Source organism: Pygoscelis adeliae, unplaced genomic scaffold (genome assembly GCF_000699105.1).
Source record: "Pygoscelis adeliae isolate BGI_AS28 unplaced genomic scaffold, ASM69910v1 Scaffold407, whole genome shotgun sequence".
Taxonomy (NCBI): domain Eukaryota; kingdom Metazoa; phylum Chordata; class Aves; order Sphenisciformes; family Spheniscidae; genus Pygoscelis; species Pygoscelis adeliae.
In genome coordinates this window covers 878769-899855 of record NW_008825251.1, presented here as the reverse complement: position 1 = coordinate 899855, position 21087 = coordinate 878769, and the positions used below count along the sequence as shown (strand labels likewise).

Here is a 21087-nt window from a genome sequence, read left to right as displayed (position 1 = left end):
GCACGCTGCAGGCCCTGCTCACTCAGACCAGATGTGCCGGTGAGGGGCTCTGCGTGTGCTCGGAGGCGCAGGCTGGGAAAGCTGAGCCTTTCCCAGTTGTGCTCCTCAATCACCACAGCGTGAATGAGATTAAAGTCACCCTTAGGGGATTCCCTGGCTGCAGGGGGTTTACTCCTGGTTGCAGCATCACCGAAATGAAAACTAACTCCCCGCCTGGCCCCCGGAGAGCTGTGACTTGGAGGTCTTTTTAATGTCATGGCAAGGACAGGGCTGGCAGTCCCCAGGGGGATGCTGCCTGCCAGAGCAGATGGAGAGGCATGGCGGGGTGATGTGGGATGCGGGGTTTCCTGCTCGCTCCCTTCCCCCTTACTTCAAACCCGGGAAACGTCCCCCTGTGTGGAGGGACAAGCTTCTCATCTTGTCTTTTCCACTTGGTGCTCCTTCCCATCACAGATGCGTGGGGCACTGCAGCCCCCACTGGCTCTCGGCAGCACCCCAAAAAATTCATCCGGGAGCCCCGGATGATGTCCTGAGCCGCTTGGTCCCATTCGGTGCCCGGCAGGGACGGGCGTGTCCCCACACCTGCACCAGCAGCTCCGTGTGCCTGGCAGTGCCCGGGCACAGGCAGGGCATGCTCAGCCAGCGTCCTTCCCGCCGCAAGGGCAGCAGCTGACGGAAGCAGAGATTCAAGGCATCTTTCAGAGCAAAAGAGAGACTTTTTCATCCTGCTGAGCGTTGTTTGCCGTCTGGCGGATGCCAGGCAAAACCCTGCCCCGTTGCATTTGCCATCTCGGAGCTGGGCGTTCGGCGAGCAGCTTGATTTCACAGTGGGCCTCGTCAGCCGGAGGAAGCAAGACATTAAAACAGAGCCTTTCCTGCCGTCAGAGCGGGCGGATGCCCCGAGGCCCTCCGGTTTGCAGGTTTGCTCCTCTCTGCCCTCACCTTGCCATGCTTCCATAGAGGTATTTCCTGTTCCCAGGCCACACGTTTTGCTTCGCCTCTGTTTTGCTCAGGTGCTTTAGCTCAAGCATAACACCAAATAAGGCTGCTGGATTTTTTTTTTATATCTTAATTTCCTCTTCTTCAGTCCTGCTGCATTTCAGAGACCTGTTTGCAAGTCAGTGCTGTGTTAAGAACCCTTCCAAACGGAGCAGTAACTGTGGGCCCATCACTGAAGACTGATGAATGAACTGAAATGGAGCAAAATTCAGGTTTTTTTGCCCCTCTTAATCTCCAGGGAAGTCAGTTTGGAATAACTAGAGCTAAAGGAAGGGATCAGTAAAATGACCTAAAGCAGCATCTGAGCCAGAAAGTCTCTTGAGAGCTGGGATCAATAGGGAAGGTAATAGCCTTGCTGGAAGGGGCACGGTGTAATGTTAGCACTGGGTAAACACTGCAATAAGAGCCCCGTGTTGCTCAATAACTAACACTTGTTTTCTCCCTGCTGCCCACAAAGACCCAGACTCCTTCCTGAAGTCTGCGCGTCTCCAGCGCCTGCCCTCGTCCTCATCAGAGATGGGAAGCCAGGACGTGTCCCCTCTCCGGGAAACCAGCAAGGACCCTTTTTCTGGAGACTGCAGCTGCCGGCAGGATGGGCTGACTGTCATCATCACCGCCTGCCTGACCTTTGCCACGGGAGTCACGGTGGCCCTGATCATGCAGATCTATTTTGGGGACCCTCAGGTAAGACGAAACAGTGGCTTTGCAGTCAGGCTTTGGCTCCGAAAATAGAAGAAGCTCCCTAACTTTCCTCCTTGCCAGCAGTTTAGCGGGGTGAGTGCTGGTGAGCCCCGGCAGGTGTCAGTGAGACCCGGGATGCTGAGTCTCTCTCTGCGTTTCCACCCCAAATTGTCTTGAAAGCTTTTTCCTGCGACGGGGGGTTGTGCTCAGAGAGGCGAGCTGGGCTCTTGGCACCTGCCCCGCGGCCAGGGTGTAGATGGCCGTGCCTGGCAGGTTTGGGGGTGCTGCCGGGGGGAAATGGACTGCCCTGCTGCTGTGTCTCCAGCTGTGGTTTGAGCCAGATGTGAATGCTTTCAGAAAGCAATCCTTAGTTAAGCAATAGGCATCTTTTGTACATCTCCACTTGGAGAGAGTTTTATGGATCTGTATGCCCAGGCTCACCTCTGGAACGATCTGTCCAGGACCAAGCAGGGGAATAGCTGAAAACAGAGCTGAACCTCCTGCTAATCTGTCCCACAGACCAGTGCTAAATTGCAGAGCAAAGGCAGCACGGCCACGGGGTCATACCTTCCTGCAGAACATCTCCTGCCAAGTACTGCAGCCTGAGAAGGGCCAAGGGGCAGCCAGTAGTCACCATCATCTCCATATGCCACCCAGCAGGGCAGAGTTGCCTGCAAGTCCATGTGAAAGACATTTGCTTTTTTTTTAATTTCTTGTTCTCGCACTGGCATGCAAAACGCAGCCATTGGGAGTGGAGTGGCTTGGCCCCGTGGCTGGCTGGCGTGTGGCGCCGGAGGGAGGCTGTGCAATGCAGCCCCTTTTGTGGCACCGCTGGAAGGGCCGGTCCTGCCCGCCAGCCTGCCGTGGCCCTTCTGTCTTCACACTTCCCAAGGCCACTCTGGCTCATGTTGAGATGCTGCGATTTGTACTGTAGGGTTAAAATGAACCTTCTGCAACTTCCCGTGACTGCATTAGCAATGGTGCTGGCACCAGGGAAGGACGAGAACAAGCCGTGGTACTGGGGGGGGATGCTGCATTCTTTGCAGCTGTATTCCTGTTTCCAGTGACCGCATTGCTGCAGCACAGTGACAGCACGCTGTCGCCCATTGCTCTTGAGGATTAGTCCGACCCTGCTCTGGGGTTGTGGAGGACAGGGTGAGATGTGGCCCACCAGGTTAGCATGTCTGCTGTTGAAAGCCGGCTGAGCTGATGGCCACGGCTACATGCAGAGTGGCCACAGCTGCCCTGGTGCAGGGACGTGCCAAGGGACATATTACTCCCACTGGCATTTGGAGGTACCTGCAAATGCAGATCAGCCACAGCCTTGGCGCTGGCCTCAGGCTTCAGGTCCCACAGAGCTGGGCAAAGATCTGGGCGGCACCAGCACCCCTCCCTGGGCACAACCACTCTCCTCTTCTGGCAGATCTTCCACCGTGGCGCCGTGGTCACGGACGCTGCCCGCTGCACGGCGCTGGGCATAGAGGTGCTCAACAAGCAGGGCTCCTCAGTAGACGCGGCCATCGCCTCGGCCCTCTGTGCGGGAATCGTCAACCCCCACACGTCAGGGATCGGCGGGTAAGTGTTGATCACTCACCCCTGTGCTGTCGTCCGTGGTTGTCCTTAAGCAGGTGGTTTCCCCACCAGCTGAGATGTTCCTTCATGGTAGCCCGAGTCCCAGTGCGTGATACCAGGTCTCTGACATCAGGTGGTGGACATGTCCACATCTGCACAGGGACGGGGACCCTTCCTGTGCACTGAGTTGACAGCAAGGGACAGAGACCCCCAGGGAGGGAAAAGCTGCGTCTGCCATAGTGGCTGCCAGGAAAGTCCGAGCCTCAGGCTCGAGAGGGTTGAAAAGTGACCACAGGCTGCCGAGCCCCTCTGCAAGTGTGCCAGGAGCCTGCAACACCTTGGGCTCAGTCCCAATGCTTTCAGACATTGAGTGCTTCCCTCCATAAGCTCTGCTCCTGCTGCAACAGGAGGCTGAGGTCCGAGCCTGGCTCCGGGCAGCAGCCAGGGGAGGCATGGTGGCGAGGGGTGGCCTCCTCCCAGTCCTCATCCCCAGGGTGGCATCCATGTGAGCCTGGTGCTCTTGGCTCTGCAGGAGGTCTCGGGAGCATTGCATAAAACACTGCCACCTGATAGCTTCTCCAGGCTGCGCCACGGATTGCTGTTGTAAGCAAAAACCCTGTTTTGTTGCAAAACTCCTCGGATTAGAAAGAAAATCCCAGATAGGCCCAGCCTGGCAGTGGAACAGAGCCAGTGGCCCTCTGGCCAGGCTGGCAGGGACTGATCCAGCCTCGCTGCAGGCTCAGCACGGGGGCTGCCTGCGTCCTGCACTGGCCCTGGCTCGGTTGTCCTAAACTGCTCTCTGGGGAAGGGCAGCAGCGGTCCCCTGCACCTCTGGCCAGCCCTGGGTCACTGCTGAGGCTGGTGACCTGCTACGATGGCCCCGTCACACCGGGACTGGCCCCGGCCCCAGTGGCACCTGCGCTCTTCATTTTGGCTTTACGGCAGTGGCTGTTGCAGGGACAGGTGGTGCCGTGCCGTAATCCCCGTCTCGCTGCAGGGGTGGGGTGATGCTGATCCACGACATTCGGAAGAACAGGAGCTGGGTGATCGACTTCCGCGAGGTGGCTCCCCTGGGCATCCCACTGGAGGGGGACCTGCAGAAGGGTACCAAGGTGAGGACCAGCGTCCCACGGCCGACCCCTCCAGGGCTGTAGCTGGCTGATGTCTCCAGCTCTCCCCGCAACTCTCGGGCCTGGGGAAGCGACAGGAGGCCTTTCCCATCATGGGAGATCCCAGGCCCTACAGACATGAGGAGTTCAGGGAAAATACTTCTTTGGCAGCCCCAAAACACCTGGAGCCTGCAGGGCTTGGGGAGTAAAGAGGCATGTCCCTCCGGCAGTGGGGAGCTGCGAGAACAAGAGTCCCAGGAAGGAGCACAATCCCATGTTGCTCTGCTGAGTTATTTCTCCTGACCAAACTGAGTTGAGACCAGGATTGAATTTGACTCTTTCCTTCCAAAAACTTTTATTCCCTAATTTAGTGTGTTGCTACAGACCTCCTCCCCCCTCCTAAAGACCGTGCAGACACTTCCCATGTGAACATGACTCTCCTTGACTTGCAGCTGGGGACCATGTCTCGTGTCCTCATGGGAAGAAGACTACTCTTCCTTTTTGTCCTTCCTATTTTACAGCCAGGTCTGCTCGTGGGGGTGCCAGGCATGATACAAGGAATGCACCAGGCGCACCAGTTACATGGGAGGTAAGACACGAAGCTGGCACAGGCAGGCTGTCCTCGTGCTGCGCAGGCTGTGCCCTGGGGTGCCCGCGGGGGTTGCTGGGAGCACACGAGCCCTCGCCATCAGACCACGTTCTCAGCCACCAGTCAAAACCATTAGCTAAGGGGTATTTGGAGGCTTGTGTTGAAAATATGTTCATTTTTTGGTACTTCGTTTAACAAAAGAAAGAATTCAGCTTCGTCAGGTTTTCTGCAAAGCGAAATTTTGGCTAACAAGATGGACAATAAACGTTCTCTTAGAAATAGGCGCAGGACATTTTAATGCATGTCTGTGTATTTTCATTCTCTCTTTAGCTGGACCCTAAGAAGCGTGGCTGTCCTTGATGCCCTGTTGGGATAGGGAGGGAGGGATCTGAATGACTTGCTCAGGGCCGGGGCCTGGCTTGAGATTTTGCTCCAGAGATGCCCCTTCCCCTGTCCTTGCACTGACATTCCTCTCTGGTGCACATCGTGGAGCTCTGAGATGATCCTGCTAAAACAAAACAACCCACTGAAAGCTCTGTGCTCCTTTTGGCCACCGCTGGCCCCACAGCTTGGTCTTTCAGGAGCCCCCTGACCGCAGAGCCGAGCCCTGCACTTGCTCCCCACCACCCTGCCCTGCTGCAGCCCTCCAAGGCACGTTTCTCCTTGTCCTTTCTCCTTTGGCAGACTCCCGTGGTCCGAGCTGCTGGGCCTTGTGGCTGGTGTCGCCCAGGATGGATTTAATGTCACACACGATTTGGGTGAGTACCTGATGGGGAGGCAAGGGTGGCTGCTTAGCACAGAGGAGCACACTGGCCACTGCGCTCAGGTGCGAGGCAGCTGGGGAGGTGGTTATTCATGGGAAATTAAGGCTCTTTGGACCTGGAGATGGGTGGTGTTGGGAGCTGAGCAATGCATGAGCCACGGTCTGCAAGGGGAAAGCGTGGTGGCAGCAAAACTGGAGCCCTTCCCCAGGGCTGGTTAGGGACAGGTCAGAGCAGCCCACACTGAGCAGCCACCCAGGGCCAGCCAGGGAAGGGCACTGGGGTTTCTTTGGGTTTCCTTCCCAGCTCTAATGGATGCATGATCCAGCCTCCCTCTAGTTTTGAAATAGGGCAAGAGGCAACGTCCCCATCAGGCGCACGGTGACTCCAGGTCCCCTGCGCGTTCCTGCACCCTGGCTTTTCTGGATGTCCTTCCCCTTCTCACCCACAGCCAAAGCCATAAGTGAACTGAAGGACCTGAACTACTCTGACAAATTTCGGGAGATCTTCCTGCCGGACGGCCAGCCCTTGCTGCCTGGCATGTTCGTCAGGCGCCTGGACCTCGCGGCCGTCCTGGAGCTGGTGGGGGCAGAAGGGGTGTCAGCTTTCTACAGTGGAAACTTGACCCAGGAGATGATCTCTGAGGTGAGCCATGTCTGTCCCTGTCTCTGCCCAGACCACACGGCACAGCCTGGGCTGGGGGTGCCCCCTGCCACATCACCTGCTTAAGGTGACAACCTGGAGATAAGCCATAGCCAAGTGTCAGCAGAATGATGGGGACAAATGCGTGGAGCCTTCTTTTTCTTTCCTGTCCCTGTCACTGCAGTGGTGTAAGTGACACACAGGTCACTTCCACAGCCTACAGCAGTGAAACCTCCTTTTCCTTTATAACCAGGACAGACTGTTTTTTCAAAGGAAAAAAAATCCCAATTTCAAGACCTGTTCTGGGCTGTGTTAGTATTAGTGACAACCCCCTTTTCCCCATAACGAGAGCAGCCCCACTGTTGAGAAGCAAATTTTTGTTGTTAATGGGACTGTATGATACAGACTCCAGGAAGGTGGTTTAAAAATAAAACTGTGAGCCTTGTGAGCAGAGGATCAGACAGGTTTGGTCCCACTTAAGGTTGCCCTAGTTTAACTCCTGTTGTTAGACGTTCTCTGGAAAAAATAGCAACAACAAACAAAGTAATTATTCTGGTAAAAAAAAACCAAACAACTTTTATACCTGTGTAGCTGCAGCCCGGGTGGTTAGTGACACCATTTTTCCCTGCCACCGTGGCTCAAGTGATGCACCTTCAACATGTCATCAGTAATCTGGAATGGGTTCATTCAGCTCAAGCCTTAGACATTTGTGAATTCTGTGTTTGGAAATCTCCTACGGTTCACCTGGACCACAGCAGAGGTGGAGAACGAGGAACAGGGAAAGTCCCAAGCTCGTGGTGCATCTCCACAGCTAAACCCTGCTTCATCACCCCATTCCCCTGACCTGAGGGCTGCTGCAGGGAAACATGAACTCTCTATGGAGGAGCAAGGCCCAGGGTTGCAACACCAAAGACCCTGGCAAGCTCTGGGATCAAGCACGCAATTCCAGCTTTGGTTGCAGAGCAGAGCAAAGTGCTGGCTTCCCACAGTGTTTATTGTTCCAGCAAAGGGAGGGCATCAGTGTGGTGAAATCAAGTAAAGCTCCAAAACACCCTACCCTTTGTTTCCATCCTGTGGCGGGAAGGCACAGGTGCAAAAAAGTACTCTCTGGAGAATTTGAGATGGTGTCTGCAGTGTGTGGCTGACCACAGCTTCTCCCCTTTCTGTGCCATCAGGCTCCTCCTGCCCCACTCCCCGCTGCTTTGCCTGGGCTTTCCGCTGGCTGAGCTCCAGGGAGCCAGCTTCTGGCACAGGCATCTGCCTGCTCATCTCAGCCATTGGGTTCAACCTGGGACTGCTCTGGGAAGGGGGCAGGGATCCCAAGTAGGGGATACGTCTTCTTTTGCAGCTTTGGGGTGGTTTGACATGCTGCCCCCCACAATGTGCCCTGCATTAGCTTTCCTGCTCCAGTGATTCATCCATTTCTGCCAGAGAAGGAGTTTTCTTGCCAAGTTAGCTGGCTAGTTTAGAAATCAGAGCATGCACAGGTTATTTCTTCTTGGCCGTTTTTGGATGGGAATCCAGGGACTCATAGCAGCAACTCACCCCAGCAGAACCTCTCACCAGGTTGTGTGGCTTCTCCTGGGTGGAAGGAAAGAGTTGGCCCATGAGCTCAGAAGCACCTGTACACTGACTGACAGTATTACCTACTTCAGGGGATTTTAAGATCAGCAGAGTGCAGTTATGATGGTCCTACCTCATCTCCATCATGACTCAACCACAGAAGACCTGTGTGTCTGGTGACCCGGCACAGAAGACCTGTGCCGGGTCCTGCACTTCGGCCACAACAACCCCATGCAGCGCTACAGGCTTGGGGAAGAGTGGCTGGAAAGCTGCCTGGCGGAAAAGGACCTGGGGGTGCTGGTCGACAGCCGGCTGAACATGAGCCGGCAGTGTGCCCAGGCGGCCAAGAAGGCCAACGGCATCCTGGCCTGTATCAGAAATAGTGTGGCCAGCAGGAGCAGGGCAGTGATAGTGCCCCTGTACTCAGCACTGGTGCGGCCGCACCTCGAATACTGTGTTCAGTTTTGGGCCCCTCACTACAAGAAGGATGTTGAGATGTTGGAACGTGTCCAGAGAAGGGCAACGAGGCTGGTGAGGGGTCTGGAGAACAAGCCTTATGAGGAGCGGCTGAGGGAGCTGGGGTTGTTTAGCCTGGAGAAAAGGAGGCTGAGGGGAGACCTCATTGCTCTCTACAACTACCTAAAAGGAGGTTGTAGCGAGGTGGGTGTCGGTCTCTTCTCCCAAGTAACTGGCGAAAGGACGAGAGGAAATGGCCTCAAGTTGCGCCAGGGGAGGTTTAGATTGGATGTAAGGAAAAATTTCTTTACTGAAAGAGTAGTTAAACATTGGAACAGGCTGCCCAGGGAAGTGGTTGAGTCACCATCCCTGCAAGTGTTTAAAAGACGGGTAGATGAGGCGCTTAGGGACATGGTTTAGTGGGCATGGTGTTGTTGGGTTGACGGTTGGACTCGATGATCTTGGAGGTCTCTTCCAACCTTTAATGATTCTATGATTCTAAGTCTAAGGGTACCTTACAAGCAGCAGTCTGCTGCAGCAAGAACTGGGCCTGAGAGGCTGTGCTTGGCAGTAGATGCAGGTCTTGATATAGCATTGCTAGGCACAATTTATGGCTATAATTTTTTGAGTCCCCATCCCTGGAAGTATTTAAAAGATGGGTAGATGAGGCGCTTAGGGACATGGTTTAGTGGGTATGGTGGTGTTGGGTTGATGGCTGGACTCGATGATCTTGGAGGTCTCTTCCAACCTTAATGATTCTATGATTCTATGATTCTATGACCTGCAGTGGAGGGAATTACCCATCTTTACTATGTTCATGAAAATTACCACGCCCAGTAAATTGTACCTCTAGGAGAGTCTTACAGAAAGACCAAGGGTACAGCAGACCGCTATCACCTGAAATAATTAAAAATAGGTTGGGAATTGTATGCTAAAGATTTCTAGTGATGGCGACCTGCTACACCCATGTTCCTTCGCTCCTGGATCCATATATATCTTTTAGCCTGGCAGTATTCAAATGCTTCATAACCTTTAACATGCTCATGCTTGCCGCCCAGGGGAGAGAAGGCTGCGAGGCAGTGCCAGTGCCAGTCCCCATCCCCACGGGTAGGCAGAATGTCTTCAGAGCACCCACGGGGTGGGTGAGCTTTTGGAGGTGAGCTGCAGAGCCTTCCAGCGGTGGAGAATGGTGAGCCAGGCCACCAAGGCCGTGAAAGCACAGATTTTCAGGGTATCCTGAGAAACCTGGCACTTGGCTTGGGAATCTCAATGGTATTTGTTTGACAGTGTGGTGTGTGTTCACCTGGGCCAGCACAAGGAACACAGAAAGCCTTGACCCAGCTTTCTCAGTATGCGGTGCTTTGCTCTCCTACGCAGGTCCACAACTACGGAGGAGTCTTGGTGGAGGAAGACTTCAGCAATTACAGTGTCACAGTGGAGAATCCTGTCCACACAGTCTATCGAGGTAAACGCCTGACCCATTGCCACGCAACTCCAGTCAAAAGTTTGCTTCACCTGGCAAGAGGTGGCGACAGTATTTAACAAGAGTTGAAGTCAAAGCTGTGCTGAGGCGTCTGCAGAAGAGCCCTCCAGGGAGTTTCCTGTTATTGCCTGCTGACACTGATGCATCATAGGCAATTCAGGAGATTTTCAGCACTTTGAAATGGGCCTGTTTTTTCCTTGATAGTGACCAATGGTATTTTGATAGTGTTAGGGTGTAAAGATGCAACATGATCACATATTGATGCAATGTCCAGACAGAAGCTGGACCATAGGCTGGTGCCAACATCTGAAGACAGTTCCCAAAGTTGATCTACAAGGGAGAAAAACTTAGTTTATGCAGAAAGTTTCTAAAATGTCATTCTTTTCCAGAAATCCCTGTATTTACTCTCCTTATAGCTGTAATGTTGCAAACCCATTTTATCTCTGTTATTCCATACTGCCGTCCAGAAACCAACCAGCCTACTGACAAGAACTGAATTTCAGATGTAAAAAAAAGCATCCCTATTTGGGCTTCCTTTATCCATCGTAAAGAAACAGAAAGATACAACAGGAATGTTTTGGGAAATCCTTTTCAAATCATGTTGCTTTCCATTATTTCCCCTTAAATCTGGAAAGGTTTCCCTGTCCTCAAGGACACCAGCTTATGGGAAAGTATTATAACTGGACAGTATCTGACAAAAGCAGCTTCATTCCTCTTTTCTTCCCTTCACAGGTCATCTTGTTTTCAGTCCCCCACCTCCACATGCAGGTCCTGCACTGATCACAGCACTGAACATCCTTGAGGGCTTTAACATCACAAGTCAAGTATCCAGGGGGAATATCTTGCACTGGATGGCAGAGGTAAGAGGAGGTTCAACATTTGGCTGAATTTCTTGAGCTGCTAGAGAATAATTTATTTATTCCTTGGTTGTACAAAAATGTTTGTAGGTAATTCCCAGAGGAGAATGAGCAAATAGACCGCTAAGGTGTAAATCTGAGCTGTGCTGCTGCCTCAGGTAGGTGCAGATCCTGGAGCCTCTTGCTTAGGCAGAGCTTTTTCAGAAGAACAAACTGTGGCTTTTGCCCATTTCTTGTATGCGATCATCTCTTCAGAATGACCCCACAGCAGCTGACGGTGGTCCCATCTATGTCCTCCACCTCTTATGCTCCAGTGGCCCTGGCCGTACCAGAGCACTGCTAGGGCACTGCAAGGAGAGGCAGCAATGCGATGCTGTAAGCAAAAACCTACATGCGGCGATGACAAGGAAAACTGACCCCTGTTTTTTTTTTAAATCTTTACATTTTAGCCCACCTCATGATCTCAGTGGTCCAGATCATGATTTTTCCAGTATTTAGGGCTGTCAGCCCTACCAAAACATTGCAGCTTCCCAGGAAGTCAAGCAAGTGCTCAGTTTCCTGCTCTGTAAGCAGAGTTATGTTCTTAGATGTTTAACAGATCCACAGCCGGGCTTTACGAGTTGGGACTTTTAAGCAAGGATGTAACCACATCCTTGTAGCAGACAGGACAGTGGGTGCTTGGCAGTTATTGCCTCTCAGCAAAAATGCAACAACCGGAGGTGTTACACACTGCTAGGCCTGTGCAGAGGCAGAGAAGGTTGACTCACCTAAGTTATTTTTGAGCTCTCTTCAGGAAGCCTTGGATGAATCTATTTGCTCTGCATTTGCACCAGGCCAAGAGTTTCACCCATTGGTTATCATGTCCCAGCTGAGGAACAGCAACCTCCAGATAAAGGGCAGTCACTTCAGAAGATGTGTAACCCTGATTATTGGGATCACATGGCTGAACACATGGCTGAGATTCAGTGCTAGGTCAGCACCAGATAGTCCAGCCCTGAGACAGCCATGACCAAGATGTCCTTAACCTGTGCCTGTGGGGTGGACGTGATCTGCTTGTTTCAGTGGAGCTCCTCCTTGGCCACCAAGCCTCTTGTACATCCTCCGTATGGTATGGTGGTCAGGAGACTAATGGAAACGCCACCTTCTCCACAAGTTAATCATGTTCTACACTGTACATCAGAAGATAAATGATGACACTTCAGGAGAAGTTGTTGATGCGTGGCACATATCAAAACAGAAGTCACATCTAGCTATCTACCTACAGGGTAACGTACTGTCTTGAATCTTGAATGAAAATGGCATGACCTGCAAGCTGAAAGTCTAGTGCATTTCTGCTAGGCGCAAGCTGGCTTGACTGAAGAGCGCATTTCTCCTTGTGGCTGCCCTCTGGCTACGCACTGTAAAACCAGGGCTGGATAAACTGTCTTTTGAAATTGCATCTTCCCATTTTTAATGGACTGGCTTAGGCAGGATCTGCATGTATGAGAAACTAGATCCCTTCCTCTTTTTACACCATCATTCCCTTAAGTGTGCTGGGACTAACACTTTCTGTTCAAACACTTTGGATGACTTACAACTAGGAACGTGGGTAGCAGCTGGTGAGCAGAACAGCTCATTTCTGTTCAGCAGTGGTGCTGTGCCGGTGGAGCTGCCGACCAGAGGCAACGGCGAGCCTGGGACCCACCGTCCCACTGGCATTCAGTGTGATCTCTGCTGTTGTGGTGACCACTCAGGAATGGAAATATAAAGTACGTGGCATCCTGGTGACCCTGTCTGCCAGCTGGCGATGCAGCTGAACCACTGAGCCGGGCTGAGCCAGCTGGTCGGCTCTTGCCAGACCACCTTGTACAAACACTGCTGGATGCGCTTGGCTCCCCCAGCACACAGTTTGCCATGCCAAACTGATGCTCTTTGGTCCCCATACCCACGTGTGGCAGCACTTTGCACTGAGGTATTCCCAGGACCAGGTTTTTAGACATTTTTCTTCATAGGCTTTAGCCAACGTGCCAGGAGACCAAGTACGTCTTCCTGTTTAGAGTATCAAAAATTGTATTTCCAGAGCCACCTAAATGTTTTTCTTTCTTTCTTTGTGTGTTCAATTTAGACATTAAAAATAGCCCTGAGTCTAGCTAGCAGCCTGGGAGACCCATCTGATGATGTGTCCATCACTCACGCTGCAGAAGGCATGGTGAGGTAGGTCTGACAGGCACGGTGACAGTTGCAAGATGTGTGGTTTGGATATCATTCCTGGATTTGCTCTTTTCAGTGCACAGGGAAACCTGAGGTTTTTCTCCCTCCGTTTTACTGAGGAAAGTTCAGTCCTTGAGCGTCCTCCTAGGGCTCACTCTTCCACAAGGATCACGGCTGATACCACGGGGCTCTGGGGATGGGTCGTGGGATGTCCTCACACAGAGGTTTCCTGGAGCCAGCTTGATCTTGAGGGTTCCTCCCATTTTCTCACCCCTCTAAAAATTCCTTCTCAGCACATCAGACAAATGGCCGTCCATGTGGTCATGACCACACATGTAGTTTCTGGCTCTCCCTTCCCCACCGTGGGGCTCAGTGCCTTTGTGGTACACCCAGATGTGCAGGAGAGGCCAGGCCTGGGGTTTCAGCCCAGCCTTCCACCTCAGAGCCAGGTTTAGCCACCGTTGGTGGCCAGAGCTGGGACCTGACTTGCTCTTCTCCTGGAGGACTGGCATTCAGCCGGGTGGTGCCACCCCTCGTCCACTGGGGGTGAGTTTACCACTGTAGACAGAGCCTGGGAGGTCCATGGTGTCACCCCTCTGTGCGGACTGAGCCATCTTGTCTTCTTCCATCAGGTGAACCAAAGGAGCTCCCTGTCCTCAGTACAATCCCCCTCAGGGAGACACCGCCAGTAGCTGTGTAGATGTACCCCCACAGAGAGACCAAGAGATGTTCAGCTTCCTAGACTCATTTTTCTTTCCCTCCCTCACTGCTGAAGTAAATCAGAAGCTAATTCCCTGCGCCAGCTGATTAATGACTCCCAGTCCTTCTCGTCCGATCTCCGCATGCCTCACTTCTCCATGGAGAGCGGACCCGCTGCTAGCCAGGTCCTTGTCATGGGACCCGATGACTTCATTGTTGCGGTTGTAAGGTAAAGGATTTACTTCTTCCCTCCATAATGTACTCAGAGGGTGGGAGCAGGGTGACGAAAGCAGGTTCAACAGGACAGGATGGGACCAGACCTGGGGCAGCTGGGCTGCTCTGTCCCAGGTAGTCCTGCAACAGGAGAAATGGGGAAGACGGGACGGAGATGTGTGAGCTGATGCTGCTCTGCCCTGTGCAATCCTACAGCCCTCTCACAGTGAAACATGTCTGGATTGGCCTGAATCTGCTCCATGGAGAAGAGGTGATGGCCAGATTTGAGGTCTGATGGGGGCATGGAGACAGATCCATCACCTAGAGGTGAATCCTTAAACACAGGGAGGGACAGAGCTGCTATCGCCTACATGGTTCCTGCTTCTAAGTACATGGAGACTTTCACTCCTCACATCTAACCAGCCCTAAAGAACTACTGAAGAGTCTCTATCAAGCCAAGATGGGACAGAAAATTGGAGCCCCGAAAGCCTCAAGGTGTACAAAAATCTCTGGGAGGATTTTTATGAGATTTTGTGTTTCTTTTCAGTTCTTTGAATCGTCCCTTTGGCAGTGGAATAATAACACCCTCTGGAGTCCTCCTGAACAGCCAGATGTTGGACTTCTCCTGGCAAAATAAAACAATGAACCACTCCATTCCCAGGCCGGTAATGAATGACATGACAAATTCTTTATTTGAGCTGTCCGTACCTTTTTTTTCAATTTTATTCTCATCTCCACAACAGGGAGGCTATTTAATGCCTTATTAATAACTGAGAGACAACGGTCTGTAGAAAGATCCTATTTTTTCATTATATGAGCCACTGAAACAGAGTAAACAGAAGGCTTCATGTGTATCAGTTATCATTATAATGCAGTTTATCAAACGACACTGCACATCTCAGCTACTGATTTTCCCTGCAGTCCAGATGCACTTTAAAGCAAACGTCCTTTTCTGTGGACTTGAATTAAGGACTCTCTGTAAACCCACAGAGCAGCAATTCATAAAGTAACAGATAGCAGGAAAAAAATCTTCAGGTCTTGGAAAGAAACAATTACAGACCAGTACCGGTGGCTGCCACTGCTGCCTTGTTGTTTCTTCTTTCCATGTATTTCAAACCATCCCACTTTGCTGGGTTGGTACTTTAGAAGTGGGTGAATGGCTCCGTATACCTTCTGTAAAAGAGAGCCACGGCATGAACGGGACAGATCCTGTTAAAATCAGAGAGCATTATCACAGCAGTGAGGATATCAGCCTTGTAAAACTACACAAGTGCAATTGCTGGCTGAAGCATAGAGTAAGAAGTTAACCTGCACAATTTGAGCACCAGCAAAGCTTTAGTTGGCTTGTTGAAATTTTTTGGTGTGTCTTTTCTTCAACTGCAGCAAAATCTCATTCAGCCTCGGAAACGGCCCCTGTCTTTCCTGTTGCCCACCATCGTGAGACCGTCCGAGGGGATGTGCGGGACGTACCTATGTCTGGGAGCTAACAACGGGGACAAAGCCTTGAGCAGCATCGTTCAGGTCAGGGCTGTGTCTGGGCACCCACCCTCTCAGAGCAGCTGTTGAGCCCAATGCTGAGTAGGGTCCCCTCCTGCAGTACAGGCTTTCCCTTCCTAATGTCCCAGGCTGTGTTGAAACTGGTGGCCACAGGGTTACAAGTTCAGTCTTTGATGTCACCAGTTCCACACATTTGGTTGTTTGAAATCTCTAAGAGCTACCGGTTTACTTCTCTTGCACCCTTCCTGGTGACACCACTCATAATTGTAGAGGAAAAGCACCTTGGCAAAATCTGTAACGGTTTTGCGTCATTCTAATACCTCTTCAAAGCTCATCTTAAGGATCATTAGGAAAAAAAAAAGAGCGTTTTGTATTCAGAGAATTGCAGGAGACTGGCGGGCTCCTTTTAGTGCATTCCGGGCTGATTTCCTCCCTGCTCAGCACTTGCTATAAATTGGGCAGCTTCTCCTAATTTATGATTTGTAATGAGGTGAAGTACTTGCCAATAGCTTGATTGCATGCACAACAGCAATGGATTGCTAAAAAGAAAGGCACAACAAGAATGGCTCCCATTTTCCTTACCTTTTGGAAGGCATTATTCAGAGCAAAACTAAAGCCAACCATTGCTTCCTAATGCTTTGTTTGGAGAAGTCACGTGCTGAGCTCTTGGCTGTAACAAACATGTATTTAGAGATTACATCACGTTCCAGACACGCAACTCTCCTAATTTAGCAGGAACTATGTGACAAAAAGCCCATGCAATCCTGAAAAGGTACCGCTTTTCCGCCAATGATATACAGGCCGTATTTCAAGGGCCTCTTCATACGTGCAAAACCCTGCGTTAGTTCACGCAGTTTGGTAAACGGTGCAAAATCTTCTTTGCCTGCTGCATCTTGCAGATGTTGGAGCCACGAATTAGGGGGATGCTCGGGAAGTTGGCTTCTCCTGTTCTCATTACTTTTTTTTATTATTGAGGATCTTTTATTCTCTTGCAGGTTTTGGTAAATGTTCTAACATTTAACAAGAATCTGAGTGAAAGTTTGTCACTTGGTCGACTTCACCCACAGCTTCAGTCCAACACCTTGCAAGTTGACAGTGAGTATGGACACTGGGTGTGGTGCAGCCTACAAATCTAGTGTGTTTAGAAAAGGAGCAGGATTTTCTTAGCACACTGCTGTGGAAGTGTGACAGCCCAGCGCACAGCTCACCGTGCTCTAAGGTCCTCCGTGGGTGCGGAGGGTTTTGGGGAAGACAGAAAGTAACCTAGCTTCTTCAAAGCTTGGAGCCCTTGCTGAGCCATGCCCTCTCCCTCTCGTCTTGGGAATGCTCCCTGGCCCCTCCAACTCCACCTGTCCAAACTCTTTCAGGTGCTTCTCCCCAGCCCTCCCTCTGTCCCAGCTCACCTCCTGGTAGCAGCCTTGTCCTGTCCTTAAAACCTTTTGGTGACCTGATGCCACTGAGGATATCTAAATAAACAAGACTGCAACCACAGCTTCACCCAGACAGGTCCTGAAAGCTAGCAGATCTTCCTACACTTTATTACCACTGCCATAAATGATACTTTTTCGCTTTCCGGTCCATGTCCCTTAACTCCACCAGCTGGGGAGAAGACGAGGCTTATGGCAAGGCTTGTAGCTTGACAGTGCTGGAAATGCAGCATCAATGCTGACACTCTGGAGACTGTACTGCCAGCTCTCGTCCTTGTTATTACAAGTCTTGGTCTATTTGGTGTTTTTCACAAAGCCCCATACCTTACCAGAGTGAACCATAACTAAATTTCGTTCTCATTTCACACAAAATAGCCAAAGTTTCTAGGCCTTCCCATTTCAGAGGAAAATCTAAAAATGTCTGTCGAGTGTGACCTGCAGACTTGGAAACTAGAATGTAATTAAAACAAATCCAGAACTTCAAAAGGTCCTAATTTGTGGGTTTGGACATTTGGCATCAACAAGATCTATGTTAAGACACATCTGCAGTGTATATAGCTTAAATAACTGTGGGGTTTCTGTGTGCCTGCTCGGTTTGTTCAGCTGCATCCCCAGCTTCGTATCCTCAGGCACTTCTGTTCATACAGAAATTACAAAACATCAAATAAACAAAATAAAAGCAGAAGAGCAAGCAACCTAAGGTAGATGGCTGGAAGATTAAGAAATACGTGAAGGGAAAGTTGGAAGGCTTATCACAAAGTTTGTCACTTGGCAATTTGTTTTACTATCATTTGTTTTGAGCTGCCTTGCATCTTATTTTGACTAATAACTGTTAATACTATTATTTGTAACTAAGCTCTTAAGAGCAGGGACTGCCTCGTGTTCTGTAAGAAGAATAACTACAGTAGGTGCCAACAACGTATTTTCCCCTTTTTCCAAAGAGGAGTATCTTCCACGTCTTTAAATGGTCTTCTGGATCCTCTCATTTCCCCCCACTGCACAGAGCACTGCCCAGCTCTGAACAGCCTTTGCTGCTGAGCGCTGGAAGACTGCTCCTCGGAGCGGTGAGTGCTGGTCCTCCTCATCCGCTTGGCTTGCCCTAGCTGGGACACCTTCTGAAGAGGCTGCAGGCAGTTTCCTTCACACTGCAGATCCCAACAGGGTTAGAACAGAGCTTTGCATCAGAGGCAACAGTAGTTTCAGTTACAAACTCCTCTTTTAAAATCCCTACAGGTGAATTTCCTGAAGAAGATATTGAATTTCTTGTATCCAGGGGCCATCAAGTGGATAAAGTCAAAGTGGTCTCCCTAGTTCACGGGGCCAGGAGGACCAACAGTTTCATCATTGGCCTGAAGGACCCCAGGAGCGTGGATGCTGCCGGAGCCACAATATTGTAGCACCTCCCAGATGATGCGTTCACTGAACAAGGCTTAGACAAATCAACCCAAGCGACGTGCGTGTTCTGAAATGGCCCCTTCTCCATCCCCAGGGCAGCAGTCCCGCATACACACTGCTGAGGAGACTTTCTGCATTCCCCACCCAGGACGACACCAGAGGGGTTAGCAGCACCAACATACAGCACTCTGGTTTTTTTTCTTTTATTTTTAAATGATTTGAATTGCAAGCAGCCCAGTCCTTGTTACAGGAGTGCAGGGAGCACACTTTTCTTTTGGCAGAGTCTTGCCAAATGATTTCAGTCTTTTCAAAAGCCCAATTATAGCCGGTATCTTAATTTTAGTGAGCAGGAACATGAGCAAAGGAAAAAACAGCTGATGATGATACTGTCATCTTCATCTCCCTGTCTTTCCCAAGTTGATTCTTTGCCTCTTGTGTAAGCCAATAATTAATACAGCCTAATGTAGTGTTTGCAGGTGCCTGTAGCTGGAATACTGGGGAGTCCTTTAATACTCCGTATGGGCCAGCTGATTTTTACCAGCGTGCAGCCTCCTGTGTTAGTTCCTTTTCTCGCATTGCTGCATACCTTGAATTGCGGGAGTAAATATTTTGAATCAAGTCGCTGTGCAGGCCCACTGGCAGTCTGATTTTGTAAGCGGAGCAATGGTTTTCAGCTTCTAACAACTTCTGGACCCCCAATAGTTTTCTTACAGAGGTTCAGCCTCCTCCATGGTGAATTTAAGCTTAGTGGTAATGGGCTTAATTTTCTTAGATACTTTTTGGAGATATCTTAGCAGTACTCCACAGACGTGTAAAAATCCGCAGACCATGGACTGAAAACCACACGGAGAGCGTTTAGGTAGGTTCAGGGCTTTCCTTACACTGCCTTATCTGTCTGCTCTGAAAGCCTGAATCGTGTAATCCCTACAGAGAGGCTTGGGATTTCCTGCTTACTAAACTGATCCCTGTACTTCAGCTCCGTATTTTGATATTAGTGGCTCTATTGGAAAAGCTGAAGAGAGTGAGAGAGATGGCACAAAACAAACCAAACACTACTGAGAGAATCTTCTGTCCGCAGCACGTAGTGCAAAATATAAGAATATTTCTGCATTTCTTGTCTGAAATAGAGTGAAGAAATAATACCACATCTGACAGCCGCACCACTTCATTCAACCCACATTTGGACATTTCCTTCTCTTTTTACTAGCAAGTTAGACCGAGGCACCTGGCACTAAAAAATTCTGGAATTTGATCATTTTCTGTGGTCTAAAATGTGATGATTTCCTTCATGGTGCAAATGCATCTATGGCCACTGTACATATTATATATGTATGTCTGCTTATGGTTCTCTTGGTCTTTCATTTGATGATTACCCCAGTCACCCCCAACCCTCCTGAGGGACCCTGTAACACCCGTCTGTTTGTAACGCACCTTCTAACACTCGTTGCCATTTGAGACCGGGAGCGTGCGGGTCGTTTTGGGGCGGTCAGGGCGCTACAGCAGATAATCGGACTAATCGCTCCTGCCACCTGCCAGCTGAGGATCTCAGAGCATCTTACGTGAAGCCTTGCACATTGCACCGAGGAAGGACAGAGATGCTGTTATGCTCCGCTGAAGCGCATCCACCCATGAGAAGAGCACGACAGCTGCCCAGCAGACGGGAACATCAATGGTATTTTCTGTTACAAATGCGTCAGTGGCCTCAGCTGAGAGATGGGGGAAGTACAACGTTGTCTTTGGGAAGTTGTCTTCTGTGCCACCACACTGCCCGCAGGGCAAGAAGAGACTTTCTTCGCCACAGGGGCATAAATCTATTTATTTATTTTTTTGTTATCAGCACTAGAGTTGGTCACTGCCCGAAGTCGGAGCGTTCATAAAACTTTACGTGTCTTAGAGCAGACTTCTTCAGGTTTCACGGGAAGGGAAGGATGCAGTTTTGTGCGTTGAATCTCACTGGTGGAAATTTGGGGTTTTCTGGTACAGTACAGCAGCGATCTATCCCTCGGGCACGGAGGCTTACTGTGCACAGCTGCAAAATAAGTGGTCAAGTCATCGTCGCTTCAGTACTTTGCATGGAATATCACAAAACACTTTGAAAGATAAAATTCCTCCTTGTTGACTGAATTCACCAACTCACTTCTGATGCTGGAAACTGTGTATTCATTTGGGAGTTAAAGACTCTGGTCTTGATTCAAAAGGGTACTTACACGCCCCAAGGTACAATTTCACAGCAGTTATTCAGAATCTTAAAATAAAGCATGTTCCTAAATGCTCTGCTGGATCATGGCCTATGTTGCAAAAAAGAGAAAATTTAAAATAATTGGAAGATGGGACTTAGGCCCCTAGGTCATGGCTAAGAGAAGTAAAAATATTTCGAATTATTTCCCATTTTCTCTGTTTAAAAACGGCATCAGTATAGCACAGATGTATTTGATACGGAAACCTTTAATCTGCTAATTGGCCCAGTGTCTCCGATACTTTGAGTCCATCTGTTGTGATGAGATCTGATGAATTTAATGTGACGTACCAAGAAATACCCGATGTTTCCTTCTGTACAGGTGAGATAGACGTTGTGAAATAAAGGGCCGTATTCTGGAGATGTGTGTGTGCAGAGTAACTGCATTGATTTCAACCCAGCTATTGCAGACGTCTAACAGCTCTGAAGCAGAATTTGTCCTGAAACTTTTACATGAAAGTGTCAGTGAGGAGCTCAGAACACAAAATACAAAATATAAAGTGGCTGAGAAAAACAATGAAGAAATTTTTTAAAGGAACAACATAAACCCAAACAAAATAAAGAAAAGAAAAAAAAGATGCCTTTGCCAAATATGACTATTATGATCTGGTACGTGATCAGCTTGTCTCTGCCCACATTTGCATTGCTCTCCATCAACGTATGCTGGTTTTTACATCGGGATAAGCTGGAGACAAGCTCTGCCGCTAAGCGTTACCTC

General features: G+C 50.1%; 1 protein-coding gene across 1 annotated transcript; it reads left to right on the top strand.

Annotated features, from left to right (window-relative positions):
* The first annotated feature begins 705 nt into the window (after positions 1–705).
* Positions 706–20728, top strand: GGT7 (gamma-glutamyltransferase 7). The gene is made up of 16 exons (XM_009329335.1): positions 706–920; positions 1088–1211; positions 1457–1683; positions 3104–3255; positions 4250–4364; positions 4883–4950; positions 5635–5708; positions 6163–6356; positions 9750–9837; positions 10588–10715; positions 12817–12905; positions 13678–13830; positions 14362–14479; positions 15198–15335; positions 16307–16406; positions 17972–20728. The coding sequence occupies exons 2-16, from the start codon at positions 1196–1198 to the stop codon at positions 18133–18135; spliced, it is 1824 nt and encodes a 607-aa protein (XP_009327610.1). The 5' UTR covers positions 706–920; positions 1088–1195; the 3' UTR covers positions 18136–20728.
* The last annotated feature ends 359 nt before the right edge of the window (positions 20729–21087 follow it).

Coding starts and splice junctions, on each gene's coding strand:
- GGT7 (XM_009329335.1), top strand. Junction 10,716..12,816: donor TCTTGCACTGGATGGCAGAG/GTAAGAGGAGGT, acceptor TGTTCAATTTAG/ACATTAAAAATAGCCCTGAG. Junction 14,480..15,197: donor ACCACTCCATTCCCAGGCCG/GTAATGAATGAC, acceptor CTTCAACTGCAG/CAAAATCTCATTCAGCCTCG.